The following is a 15,164-nucleotide window of genomic DNA, read 5'->3' as shown; positions in this document are numbered from 1 at the left end:
TTTTATTTCAACTGTAACCCTATGTTGCACCACCAGATTCCTCCCTGTAGGACTCCCATGTGTGAGAGCTGATGTAGAGGCAGATAATGTATTGTTCTATATCAAATATGAAAATAATGTCAGTTGCAAAAGGTCTTAGAAACAGTTGACCAGATGTCAGATTTCCCAATAGGAAGGACTCCTTATAGGAAGTTGTTTTTGAATACTGTCGAGTTGTTGTACTTTGGAGTCACTGGGAAGGACTCATTTTAAGGAATTGTTTTTGTAATGTTGAGTAATTCTTGTACGATCACAACCAACCTTCTACAACCAACAGAGATATGTCAACTACACATTTGCGGTTCTTTAGCAATTAGGTCAGCAACTGCATAGAACCAGTGCCATGGCGTGGTAGAATAGGCAAGCTTTAAATTGGATTTTAGCAGAAATAGGGGGAGTATGTAAAATGTTCGGGACGCTCTGTTGTACGTTTATTTCGAATAACACTTGGCGTGATGGAACATTTTCTGTTGGGTTAGGGTTAGGGTTAGGGTTAGCTTATGAGTAAGCTTGAAGCCTTAAAATCTGAAATGACTGAAAATGCTGGTAAGAGTGGAATAATCAAGTGGGATGGGTTAGAGGAAATTTCTGGAAAATGGGGAGCCGTTTTGGCTAAAACAGGGATAATTGTACTGATAGTACTAATTCTGTTTTCCTTATTGACATGTTGCATCATGCCTATCCTGAAAAAATGGTGTGAGAGAGAGAGATGAACAATGGCTGATACTCTCTCCTGGAAGAGAGGACGGGGAATATATACACCACAACCACATACAAGATATCACATAAACAAGAGACTGTGAACAATATACTCCACCGCTCTGACACCATTTTCTGTATTCATTTTTGTGTTTTGATTTTACAAGAGGGAAATGTACTCTGATTTGGACTTAGCAAGTTATGCATATTATCCAAAATGATTTCTGTGATTCCATTATAATCTAATAAGTAGTGTTTTATCTGGTGTATTTGATCCATCTGTTGAAAATTCATCTGTTAGGCCGCCTAACGGGAGGGGGCCGATGGGGGACTTTTCCTGGATTCAACAGCCGCCAGGTTTTTCGTAGAGATGTACCGAGACCACTTTTTCCTTCCCGATACCGATTCTGATCCCTGAACCTTAGGTATTTGCCGATACCGAGTACCGATCTGATCCCAGTGCGTAATGTCTCAACTCCTAAACCTCTATGTAAAACATTAAGAAATAAATACACAATAGTAGAATGAATGCCATAAAACTTTTTTTTATTATTATGATTTTAAAGGCAACAGTAGAATGCTTTTTAAACTCCGCTCCGTTTCCATTGTATTTGCCTGAAGCGTGCGTATGTGAAATGACACAAGGCATTACGTGGTATCGGATTGGTCATAGGCTGTACTCGCCGACACCCGATACTGCATTTTAGGCAATATCGGAGGCATTTCCGATACTGGTATCGGTATCGGTACAACTCTAGTTTTTCGCCTTTATCAGTTGAAGTGTTGAGAGATGCTAAAAATATGTTTCAGTGTTTCAAGTAATATCATATACTCATGCCAACTTCATATATCACCTTATCATATTCAAGTTTAAGAGTTTCACACAAGACCATATATTCATGTTAGTAAGGAATACTGGTTGTATCCACATTGCCATATATCCTACTCATACTTATACAAACATAGGCGTTCATTTACCATACATTATCTCTGCGAATAATTTATGATAAAATAATAAAGAGGAGGGTCTATGTAGAGGCAGATAATGTATTGTTCTATATCAGATGTGAAAATAATGTCCGTTGCAAAAGGTCTTAAACAGTTGACCAGATGTCAGATTTCGCAATAGGAAGGACTCCTTATAAGAAGTTGTTTTTGAATACTGTTGAGTTGTTGTACTTTGGAGTTACTAGGAAGGACTCCTTTTAGGAGTTGTTTTTGTAATGTTGAGTAATTCTTATACGATCATTACCAGGAAATCAAACTTGGCAGAACGGTTAGGTCCCAGACCCAGACACGTACGCACATGGACGCACACACACATACACACATGCACACAAAAGAACAGACGCTCACTCACTCAGATAGTATAAAGGTTTTTGGAAGTTGCATGAGCAGGGCTGTTTCTGCTGTGTCTGCTGTTTTCTACGACCTGTATTGTTGAGTTGTACTTTGCAATTAAAGTAATCCCGCTGGCTGTAACTTTTCTCCGTGGTTCTCCAAGTCTCTTCATTTCAGTGTTTGCTGAAGTTGAGCAATTTCCGTACACTGACCACAAACTTTTCAAAATCAATCATGCAACTGTCCGGGGCAATGTTGCGGCTCACATTGCACCCAACCCTGAAGCGTATCTTTCATTCATTCATTTTTATTTTTACAGGAAAAGATTAAAAGTAACATAATATAGATCAGTCACAATTGATCAGGCCTGACTCAGTTAAAACTGGTTTACAGCAGGTTCCGGTTCTGCAGCACATAAAGACAGAAACATATCACAAGCATATGTTATACGATTGTGACAAAACTAATGACATGTGGAATGAAATAATTTTGTTCTTGAATAAGATGTTTGGTATACTGTTGATCAAAAACCCCACATTGTGTCTTATGGGATTACTACCAGATAATGTTCAAATGTCAAAACGCCTAAAATCATGGTGTCGTTTAGCTATGATAAGGATATGTAGGATAACTTTACTCCACTGGAAATCTCCCACCTTGTCCACTTTTAAGCAATGGATAGAGGTACTAAGCTCAATGGCAAGCTATGAGCGGTTCACCTATAGGGTGGCTGGGAAGGAAGATCTATTTAATGAAGTATGGGGCCCATTCCTAGCTCAGCTGCTGGATATGAAAGGATGACACTGCCTACCTCAGCATAATTTTTATTATTTGGTTCAGGTACATGATGTGTATACTGTATGTAAGTGTATGTATGTAGACTTCCTAAGGTGTTTTGCTTTTGTTTTGTTTTTTGTTTTGTGGATTTATGTTTTGTGTTGGCTGTCTGGCTTGATTTATATGTTGTTGCTGGACTGCAGACTCCTTTTTATTTTTGTTTGTTTGTTAAGAAAAAAAAAAGACTGGGCAGATACTGAACAAGGACACACTGTATGGTTATTCATGTAACTATAATAATGTAACAGTTGTTTCTTTGTAATTGTCTGACCAAAATATTAATCAAAAAATAAAAGAAAAGAAACATATCACAAAAACAGTGACATCTAACAAAAACATAAAAGCAAACAGTAACATGAAGATATAGAGAGGCATGGACTTGAATGAAGTACGCACAAATTATGGGTTAAGTCAGTGGTTGCAGGTCTATCCTTCCATCAGGTAGTGTTTGTATGCCTGTTTAAAATGTACAACAGAGGTTATTGTTCTAATATGATATGGGATCTCATTCAAGAGTTTGGTAAATGCATGAAAAAATGATCTCTGACCATAGCTATTTTTATAGGCTGGTGCTGGGATATGTGCTTGGGAGACTGATCTAGTGATGCATTCCTGTCCTGTGTTGTGTCTTGGAACTAGATCAGCAAGTGCTGGAGACGTGTTATTGTTTTGTATCCAATGATAAAATTTAATAGCCTGATTATTTGTGTAGTTCTGAAAGGTCAAGGCATTCAAATTTCAAAGTGCAGTACATTGGTGAGTCCAGAGGGGAAATTTGCCATGGATCTTATAAAGTCTATTGTACAGTCTGGCTATTGGTTCAGTAATTTATTTTGTGGTGAGGGACCAGATTGGGAGACAGTAGGATATTGTTGAGAGAATGACTGCATGTAGATACGTGTTAGAGATAACGTTGGTAAGGTATGGTCTGATCTTGGTATATACGTTCAGTTTCTGGTTGAGTTTCTTTGTTAAATAATGAACATGATTACGGTAAGTGAGATTGAATCGAGAGATACTCCAAGATATTTATAGGTTTCTGTGATGGATAGGTTTTGATTAGCAAAGTGGATTGGGTCTAAGATGAATATTGATCTCTTGGGCGAGTGGAAGTACATACATTCCGTTTTCTTGACATTGATAGTTAAGTGGTTAGCATTCAACCAGTCATGTAGGATACCAAGATCAGAGCAGAGTTTAAAGTTTACAATATTAGGCTCTGTGTCAGAGAGAAAAATGACAGTGTCATCGGCATATAGCAAACAATTGGAGTATCTGCACACATCAGGAAGATCATTGATGTACAATAGAGTAAGGGACCCAAGATGCTACCCTGTGGAACACCCATATCACATATTAAAGGGGAAGATGTTATATGACCGATTCTGACCACCTGAGACCTGTTTGATAAGTATGATGAGAGCATCATTACCACAGAAGAAGAAACTTGAAATTAACTAAGTTTGTTGAGAGAAGCACGTATTTGTTTGGTGAAAAGTAATAATGCGGACCTGGTCGATTGGGAGGAACGGAAACCATGTTGGGAGTCACTAAGGAGGTTATTACTTTCAAGATGGTTGCTTAATTGATTGTAGAGAATTTTTTCCAATAATTAAGATAATACTGGGAGAATTGATATAGGTCTGTAGTTTGAAACTAAGGTCGAATCTTCAGATTTGAAAATGGGGGTGATTTTCAAGCCAGCAGGAAAAACAGAAAGCCTGATACAGAGATTCATCAGATGATGTAAAAGGGGCATGAAACTGTCAGCATGAATCTTTAAAAAATGCATATTCAAACCATAAATATCACGGGCATGAGAATTTTTCAAAGAATTAAATGTCTCAGACAGCTCTGTTTGTGTAATCTCATAGAAGGGAAAGTGATGAGAAACAGGAGAAAAAAACGACAGGGGACAAAAAGAGGTATCAAATTTTGATGCTAATTCTCTAACAGATGAGCCAAAATAATTATTGAAAGCGCTTGCAATCTTTTCAGATTCAGTGATAAGAGTTCCATGTAGAGAAATCTGAATATTGACATTCTTTTTTTTTTTCATTTTCCCCAGAAATGACTTTAAGTGTCTGCCATAATGTTTTAGGGTTAGATGCAGCTTGAGTAATTTGCTTTTGAAAATAAGCAATCTTAGTGTTACGCAGTTCAGTCAAACATTTATTTCTGATCTCAATAAATTGTGTTTTATTCACCAACGTTTTTGATGATCTATACCTTTTAAGAGAATGTGCCTTCTGTTTGAGTAATTGCAGAATTTCAGAATTTACCCATGGTAATTTACTCTGTCGAGATTGTATCTTGTATGCAGTAGTGAATTTTTTATGTACTGACTCCACTGTGTCATAGAACTGAGACAGGATTTGTTCTGGGTTTTCAAAGGATAATTCATTGCTCCAATCAATATTACTAATTTCAGCATTAAACAGAGGTAGTTTTGAATTTGGTGTTTTTGAGAAAGATTGAGAAGTATGGGTTCTCTGGAGTTTTACAGTTTTTCTTATAGCATAGATTAGTGAGTGGTCTGATATCGCTTTATGAATTACTCCAGACAATGTATATTTAGATGGTTGATTTGTAAAAATGAGATCAAGGACTGAACTGCGTGTATTGCCAAATCTAGTGGGTCCTTTCATTAATTGAAAGAGAGCCCCGGGAGTTTATCCAAAATGATAGGGACGGTGTCTCCAGGAAAGCAATGAGTGGCAGCGTTAAAGAAACGGACGTTTCTGATTATGGAATCACCGACAATTAGTGTAGTTGGAGAAAAGAGGGGACGAGGACCTGACGGTAGTGGGTTCTCAGAGATGGAGAGTGCACATTCAGCCTCCGTGCTGTGTGCTGATGCCGTCGGCTGGGATGGTGCATCTGAGCCGGTGAGCACGGTGGTGGAGGAGCAACAGGAGACCCAGAAGGACTCCCCATTGGTGCAGGGCAAGGAAGGCTTCCAGATCATCTGAGTACGGCCTCCTTCAGGATCCTGCAACGGAAAGCAGAGGTCAGTTGCCGGGATGAAGGTCGCTGATCAGACCCCGCAGTGGGACGATGAGCCACCCGGCACTGAGCCAAGGTCACTTTGTGGGATGCAGGATATTGTTCTGCCACCCTGGAGGAGCGGGGAACTCTGCTAGCCATCAGTGGGAGGGAGGCCATGGTGTCGGTGGTCGCCGTCCCTCTGCGACTGGTGAGCCCACAGGATGGTGACTCCATGTTGATCTTTGGGACTGTGCCCCACCGAGCCCCATGAGTCAAGTCCATGTAGATATATATAGGCTGATTGACCAAATAAGCATTTGAAAACTGATATTGATGCCTCTTACCATGGCTGTGATCAAAGTATTTGCATCAGCCTGAGACCTCTATCACAGACAGGCTCTGCAGTCTCAGACGCTGACTCAACATGCTGAATGAAATGTTTAGTGACTTGACTGATTTTTGGTCCCGTGTGCAGCTTCCCTCTCTAGCCTGCCTCCAGAAGGGGGCTCTGTTTCTGTTGTCATGGCGAGGTGCTCCAGGTCTGATCCATCAGGGTCTGTTGACTCACTGTTAGTCTGGCCCCTCCCCTTGGACCACTTTGCCTCTCAAGACCCGACCAGGAGCAACGGCTGGGACACCACAGCTCCCAGTATGACAGGGACATGAAAACCCCTCCACAATGTTCAGGTTTCCAGCTCAGACTGTTTGCTCCTGTTGATGACATCAGGACACCAAAGTCTTCTGAGCTCTGAGCATCATCAACAACTTAAATAGCAGATTAATATGATGTATGTTATCATGTGTAATATATTTGATGTCTTATCCAGTGTCTTGCATGTGTCCTGTTTGTCCACATGTAGAAGACAGCTGAGTTTTTCTTCCTGAGCTCCACCTGTATAAAGACGGAGGCTCAGCAGGGCGGAGCTCTTCTTCTTTTTGACTCTTGTTGGAGGTACAGAGACAGAAGTTGAGTTGAAGCCTGTTTGTTTCTGTGTGGAGGATTGTAATGTCCATATCATCAGATGAGTTCAGCCTTTAATAAAAATAGTTTGTAGACTCTGCAGTGGGATTAAAGTTCCTGGTGTTGGTCGTTGCTCCTGTCACAGTCTCACTACTAAAGCTCAGACACTCCTCAGGATCAGCTCCACAGTTTCACCGACACTTTTTGGTGCTGAATTCAGGAGTGCAAACACCTCGCTTTTTTCAGCAGATGTGTTTTTGTCACATCAGTTTAGGTGGCTTGTGTGAACTGTCCAGATTCTGAGAGGCTTTTTTGGGGGTGGGTGACAGATCATTGTCGTCTCTCTGGACCGTGGCTGACACGGCAGCAAACACATGAAAGTTTGTCTCGTTGGCTCAGACAGAAACAGAGGTTAAGGTTTTATCTGGTTATCTGACAACTTCAACAAATATAATGTGGAAGAGATGATTATGTGTGGATACGATAAAAAGAAGCAAAGTAAAAAAAAAAAAAGATTACATCAGACCATATGATGATAAAATTAATAATTTATTGTCGATAAAATAAAAAGTAGGGATACACCATATTGGATTTTTTGCCAATATCCAACATGCCAATATAAAACAGCTTATTTGGCCAATACCAATATTGATATATCCACTTTTTCCCCACTTATTTTAGGGGATCATCAGGTCTCTTCTGTAGTGGAATAAACATTATATTAAGCATTTATACTCTTATCATGATGGCCCATCAGCAGGTGGAGACACTAAATACAATACTTTAATGTAATATTCATTCATTGTGCAGAATAAGAAAAAGCATGTTGGCTGATTCTGATAGTTCATTTTAAAGATATCGGTCAATACTGATGATGTGCCAATATTATGGTATATCCCTAATAGAAAGGATTATAGGTGAGTGACTGAGTACATGAGGTCATTATTAAATGTGCAGTATATGAGCATGTTAATCAGTTAGTATAAGAATGTTTGTGTGAGAACACACAGTGTAGTATGGCGGGAAAAATGTCATTGTATCGTGTGCCAGAAAAATGTCAAAGTGCATCATGCTAAGAAAAAAATGACATAGTATAGTACATACCTGTGGATATTCTGATTTATCCAGGTCATAGTTATCTCAAGGCAATTGAAACAAACGCAACTGGACTTAGTTTTGTCTTAGAAGACGTTTCACCTCTTATCCAAGAGGCTTCATCAGTTCATGCTTGTCTGACTAGGCTGGAACTAGTGTGGAAACAAAACAGGTATTTAACCAGGGTTTTTTTGTCTGGGGTATCTGAAAAACTCAGGAGGATCTTCAACAAACACCACATCCCTGTGTATTTCAAACCCAGTAACACACTCAGACAAAGACTGGTACATCCAAAAGACCGTACACCACACACCCAGAAGAGCAACCTGGTGTACGCTGTCCAATGCAGTGAGGAATGTCAAGACTTGTACATTGGTGAAACAAAACAACCACGAAACAAACACATGGCCCAACACAGAAGGGCTAACTCGTCAGGGCAAGACTCAGCTGTCTATTTACACCTCAAGGAGAAAGCACACTCCTTTGAAGACAGCAACGTGCACATTTTGGACAGGGAAGACAGATGGTTTGAAAGAGGTGTAAAAGAAGCCATCTATGTGAAATTGGAAAAACCATCTCTCAACAGAGGAGGATGTCTGCAACACCACCTATCCCCCACCTATAATGATGTCCTTTCATCCTTGCCCAGGAGACTTAACAGCTTAACCTCTAAAAACAATGGTCGTTCACAAATGGCCTCCTGTGACTCTAACGAGTCCAACGACCACCGCTGCAGCAGGAGTTTCAACGACCGTCGTTTACACACCATTGGAGCACTAACGAACCAGTGACATCATTGGTCTTGTGAAGACCTGTTTGTTAGTTCCAGCCGAGTCAGACAAGCATGAACTGATGAAGCCTCTTGGATAAGAGGTGAAACGTCTTCTAAGACAAAACTAAGTCCAGTTGTGTTTGATTCAATTGCCTTGAGAGTATAGTACATAAAAAAATGTCATTTATTTTTATTTGTTTATTTATTTGAATGGGACAGTGCACATTGATGAACATGTTAAAACATGTAAAGATACCGGATTGTAGCTTGACGCTAATTTCCATCCGTAGTCCCATTAACATAAAAACAAATTAAGACAGTACAACATTTCACAGTAAGAAAAAAGGAGCAGTTGCAATAAAACAAGCACTAACAGTGGAAAACACATTGAAAAACACAAACCATAATATACAGACAGACAGATAAATTGCAATACAGATTGACTGTGGGTGGAGAGCTAGCCCACAGGTAGGGAGACCATAAGAGTTTAGTTTTGAAGAGTAAAGTGCATAGGTGCTGGGTAAAGTGTCAAGTGCTAAAGTGCATGAGTACCAGATGAAATTGCACAATGCCCTAAGGTGCCAGATGAAATTGCACAAAGCCCTAAAGTGCACATCAGTTTAAAGTGCCAGTTTGTATTGCACGAGGCCCAGTACACTCAGTTGCACATGCAGAAGCGTGTAATTATTGCACTGAATGTGATACATAAATGTATTATGTAAACACTACTGATGAGAAAAAATCATACACAAAAGTATTGTGTAATTTTTGTATACATGTAACGGAAAAAGAAAGAAACTCTGATGATGACCCAACAATTGCATTGCATTACAGGTTACAGGTGGTCGCATGTTTGATTTTCTAGTAACCATGCTTTCAGCTTCCCCTTGAAAGTGCTAAGAGTGGTGCTCTCTCTGATAATGACTGGGAGGTTATTCCAGCTTTGCCCACCTTTTATGGATAGAACATTCTGACCAAAGGTGGTTCTTCTGTGTGTAATTTCACAGTCACCTCTTGTGCCTGACCTAGTACCATGTCCTGTGAGTCTTTTTTTATGGATGAACTCTTTGACAGGAGCTGGTGCTGGTCCGTGTAAACATTTGTATATGAAACAGGCATTTTTGAATACTTTTAAATTTTCAAAGTCTAGAAATTTGTGCTTTTCCAGGACCTTACAGTGATGATGGGAGTTTGGTTTCCGGTCAAATATCTTTACTGCTCTGTTATACATCTGCTCTATGGGTTTTAAAGTTGAGGTGCTTGCAAACGCCCAGTTTGTGAAGCAGTAGTCAATATGAGAGAGAATCAGGCTGAAAAGATAGGTTTTAGCTGCATCATCTGTTAAGAAGGGCCGAATTTGTCTAAAATTTAATAGATTAAAGTTTACTGTGTTTCTGACTTTTTTAATGTGTTTCTTGAAAGTCAGGTTTGAGTCCAAGACGACTCCGAGGTATGTGAAGTGGGAGACCAGCTCTAATTCCTCCCCGTCAAGAAACACATTGGACCTTTTGATGTCAGTAGGGCGTTTGCTGAACATCATACACACTGTTTTTTTTGTGTTTAAAAGCAGGCAGGTGTTTTTCAGCCAATGTTGTATGTTGTGCAGCGCATCCATGAGCCTTAGAGAGATGTCTTTTGCATCATTTCCATAAGTAAAAATGACCACGTCGTCTGCGTACATTTGTGCATTAAAATCAGTACATACATTAGGCAAGTCATTAATGTACAGTGAAAATAGCAAAGGTCCAAGGATCGATCCTTGTGGGACACCAACTGTGTTTTTAAGAAAGGGGGATTTTACACCATTTACCATGACACACTGTTCCCTGTTTGACAGATATGACTCAAACCATTCCATTGTTTTAGCTGAAAAGTTAAAGTATGTTAGTTTTCTCAGGAGGACTTGGTGGTCTACTGTGTCAAATGCCTTTCTGAGGTCTAGGAACACAGCACCCACATGCGATGTTTTATCCAACATACATTTTACCTTTTCTAAAAACACACAGTTAGCTGACTCAGTGGAGTGGTGGGGACGAAATCCAAATTGCATAGGGTGGAGTGGGTTAAATCCCTTATCTAGATGTTCAATTAGTAATTTCGATACCCATTTTTCAAGCACTTTGGATAACACCGGGAGAATACTGATTGGACGATAGTTGGCAACTGATGTTTTGTCCCCTGATTTAAAAACGGGCGTTACCGTGGCTATCTTCCAGGATGGTGGTACTTCCCTTGAGGTGATTGACTGATTTACTAAGATAGTTATCAGTTTTATCAGTGCATCAGAGTATGTTTTGATGAAGTCGGTGTCCAAGTCAGATATATCCTTGGCCTTGGAACATTTCAGAGCAGAAATAATCTTCTTCACCTCAAGTTCAGTGATTTGCTGTAATTTAAAAACAGGATGGTCATTTATGATTGGTCTGGGAAGAACATTGGAGGGGGCAAAGAGCTTTGTTATGTCTTTTACACTGTCTAGGAAATATTGGTTAAAAGTTTGGGCCAATACTGCAGAGTCATTGACCAGGATATTGCCAATTTTCAGAGCTAGAGTAGTGCTGGCCTCTTTGTTTTCTTTAACTAGTAACTTATTTAATAATTGCCAGGCTTTCCTGCCATTCCCTTTGGCCCCTTCAATAGCATTCATAAAAAAAATAGCTTTGGTCCTTCTTAGTAGCTGTGTTACCTTGTTACGTGCATGGGTAAATTTCTGTCTGTCAACAAGCAGCCCAGACTTGAGACTCTGCTTGAGGAGTGAGTCTCTTTTCTTCATCATTGCTCTACAATTTGAGTCTAACCAAGGAAGGTGATTTGTGTTTTTTGCTCTCTTTCGCCCCCTTCTGCAGAAAGCAGATTTTATCTCAGAGATCTTATCTAAAAACAACCTGCAGTTTTCCTCTGTATTTTTAGAGGAGAGGATCACTTGCCAATCTGTCCTTTTTATTTCATCCCCAAAGTGCTGTTGCATGTGTTTGGGGATGTAATCGTTGGGAGGGGACGTTGTTTTGGAAATGTTCAGAGAGCGATTTTTCCTTAGTTTCCTCGAGAACAAAATAAAGTTATGATCTGAGATACCGGTTAGAATGTTATGAATTTTACTTATTCTCTGTTATTTGTGAATAAGAGGTCAATTCTGGTTTGTGAGGTGTTTGTCACTCTAGTAGGTTTTTCAACAAGTTGTGTTAAATTGTGAGCATCCATAATTTGCTTAAGAGTCTTTCTGCTTTGTTTATCATCATAGTGTAGTATGAAAATCATAAAATAATATGTAAGAAAAAAGTCAAAGTATATGGCAAAAAATCTTAGTATGCCAAAAATGTTTAAGTACAGCATGCTAAAAAAAGTCATAGTATAGGATGTCAAAATAAATGTCATAGTGTAGTATGGCAAAAAAAGAGCCAAAAATGTCAAAGTACAGCATGCTAAAAATAAGACACAATATATTATGCCAAAAAAAAGTCATAGTGTAGTATGCCCAAAAATGACATGGTACAGGATGCCAACAAATGTGATAGTGTAGTAAAGAAAACAAAGTTTTGTGAAAGCAAAACAAAATCAAAACACAGTATTCACCAAAATGACACCATTTATCAGCCAGAAACTGTAAAAACAGAAATCATTGTTAGATTTTCAAATTTCCGACTGTAATTGGACGCATCACGTGTGACAAATGCTTCTGTAAAAACATTTAAATAAATAAATGTGAGCTTGAAATAGTGATATTGAATAAACTGTTTGTACGAACTGTTAATTAAATTGAGGCTTTTTTTTCAACTCCAGGTTTCTGTCTTCAACTTTTAACTTTCAGACATCAAAAGCTAAGTTATAAAAATCTATTATATGGTGGAGGAAGGTTGGTGGATTTTCCCCCAGTAACTCAGGGAGGCTCGAGGAAAAATATTTTCAGGGAGGGTAAAAAAAAAAAAAAAAGTTGCACCCAGTCACCCCTTCCTCTGATAAATAAAGAACAGTCCCTAAAGTTCTATAGATCCCCCATTCAACTTTTCTATTCAAGCAACTTGAAAAGAACTCATTACTTCCTGGCGGGAAATCTTCTTCCTTAGCAACAGTAACTAAGAGGGGCGGGGCTTATAACAGGAAGGCTCCTTTCGACTCAGCCCAGGACATCAGAGTCCATGAGAGAGGAGGAGCAGGAGGAGCAGTAGAGGAGCGGAATGGAGGAGGACAAGCAGAACCCGGAGCACCGGAGCAACAAGGTCCCCAGAAGACAAGCAGCAGGCTCGTCCTCTGATAGCAGCGATGTTGAGGTGAGTGTTGATGACGTCATGGATAAAAAGGGCTTGACAGCAGCCACACTAAAGACACGAGGAAGAGTCTCGAGGCTCCGTGGATCATCCGCTCATTCTCTGGTTCCACATCACATCTGGAGAAAGGAAATGTAACAAAGCAAAAAGGTTTTTATGTCTCCGTGTTTCCTGTTTTCATCTTTAACTCACTCAGAGTAAAGAAACACTTGAGACGGTCTGTGTTGCAGGGTATTTTCCCGCGCAGTGCGTCGCGTGTTCTCGCGAGAGCTCGCAGAACAAACAATAGGCTCGTTGGAGATTTAAAGAAAATGAACAGCAGCAAGGATGAAATGAAAATGTAAGAGACTTAAACATGACTTCATACAGGTCTTTAAGGGACTGATTATTTTTAGATCATATCTTAATGGACGATAAATAATTCTTCAGTTCATTTTTAAAGCAAAATATGGAGGGTTTACAGTTTTTCCATTTGCAATGGTGTATATGATATTTACCCATGATAAAATAAATGCTCAATAGTTTCGGGTTCTCTTGAACAAAATACACATAAGGATTTACTTGAAAATGAAATCTTTGTGGTAAAGTTTCAGCAGCTGGATAAACATTGTTTACAATTCTAAAGTGAACGTCTTTTACTTTTGGTGAAATTGGCCATTTAAGATAATGGAAACATTTATTAATTAAAATGTTCCCGTTATGGATTATTCTTACTTTTGAAAATCAGAAAACAATTTGCATTTCAAAACATTACCAATGGCTTTGTTATTACATTTCTTATCACCAACATACACTTCCAATCTTTATTTCAGGCAACTCTTAATAACCACGTGAATATGTAAGAGTGCTTTGTGTCATGTGTTTCAAAGGAAGCGGAATGGCTTTACAAATTGGACTGAACTCTCTGACTGAGGATTTTAAATGAAACTTTTCTACAAATGAATCACATTGAATAAAATGGCCATGTTCACACTTTTTCTCATACCATTCTTTTTTAAACAAGGTTTTCTTACTAATTGTAATGGTTCTATTATTCCACAAGGTGGCGCCATGTAGTGTGAAATTATGGGTCTATATCATTTTCCAGTAACGCAGTACCTGTTTATGGAAATCTGACAACTTAATAGGCAGTTTTGAAATCTCCATTTCAACTATGTTGAAGTCTCCACCCATTATCACTTGATCTGAAGTGTATGTTATTTTCCAATCATTCACAAGTTTACCTAGTTCTGCAAACATGTCCCTGTCCGCAGCTTTATTATTCTAACCATAAATACACACTCAAATGCAACGTTTGTCATTTATCTCTACTACTACCATTAACCAATGACGTTATGTATCTGTTTTATTGTCAATTATCATGCCTGGAAACCTGTTAAACAATACCATTACTATTGTCAATTATTTGTTTATTTGTTTATTTAAAAGGATCCCAATTGGCTGACACCAAGACGACAGCTAGTCTTCCTGGGGTCCAGACAATAAAATATCAAAGACAAGCATTACAGTCTCAAGTTAAAAAAAAATAAAAAATACATAGAAAATAATACAAAGAAAATACTTTCCTAAAAATTAAAATTTAAAAATAAAGAAAAACATAATACAAGTCATGTATCACCTTACCCAACCTCACTCAATCAAGATAAGCAAGAGTGTTGAGGTGTTGAGAATAAATACATTTTTAGTCTCCTTTTAAAACCAGCATTTCTCTTAATTACACGAACCTCACCTGGAAGACTGTTCCAAAATGCAAGTGACCTATAGAATACTGTCTTCTTCATAGAGTCGGACTTAGGTAGAGGTAAGGTAATCCATCCACTATTTGCCCCTCGAGTGTAATATGGATTAGTGTAAATTATATTATTATAGAGAAATTTAGGAGTCTGAGTGTTAATCATTCTATGAAAGTATATTAGTACATTAGCAGATAGTCTATCCTTGACCCTTAGCCAGGTGAGATGTTCATGCATTTCTGCAACACTAGTTCTTGGATAGGGATGCACCGAAATGAAAATTTGTGACCGAAGCTGAATATTATTAAACGCTTGGCCGAATACCGAGTACCGAATACCAAATATCATTGTTTAGTTTTTCATTAGTTTTTGCAGATGAACCCCCTCCAGATTAGTGTTGTCACGGTACCAAAATTGGGACCCACTGTGCGATA

At 38.8% G+C, this 15,164-nt stretch overlaps 1 protein-coding gene and 1 pseudogene across 2 annotated transcripts in view; both read left to right on the top strand.

The window, feature by feature from the left end:
* LOC126404356 (gastrula zinc finger protein XlCGF17.1-like) overlaps nt 1–15,164 on the top strand; it is a 124,222-nt pseudogene that overhangs the window by 15,236 nt on the left and 93,822 nt on the right.
* LOC126404328 (zinc finger protein 239-like) overlaps nt 12,508–15,164 on the top strand; it is a 59,149-nt gene continuing 56,492 nt past the window's right edge. The window contains exon 1 of one of the 2 annotated variants that reach the window (XM_050067501.1): nt 12,508–12,949. In XM_050067501.1, the coding sequence (XP_049923458.1) occupies nt 12,908–12,949 (42 nt within the window). In that variant the 5' untranslated portion in view covers nt 12,508–12,907. Of the gene's footprint in view, nt 13,001–15,164 lie in introns of both variants that reach the window. The other variant, XM_050067499.1, reaches the window with a different exon arrangement.

This window comes from Epinephelus moara, chromosome 17 (assembly GCF_006386435.1).
Source record: "Epinephelus moara isolate mb chromosome 17, YSFRI_EMoa_1.0, whole genome shotgun sequence".
In the NCBI taxonomy this organism is placed as follows: Eukaryota; Metazoa; Chordata; class Actinopteri; order Perciformes; family Serranidae; genus Epinephelus; species Epinephelus moara.
Note: the sequence above shows the minus strand (reverse complement) of the source record. Positions and strands in the feature narration are given on the sequence as shown.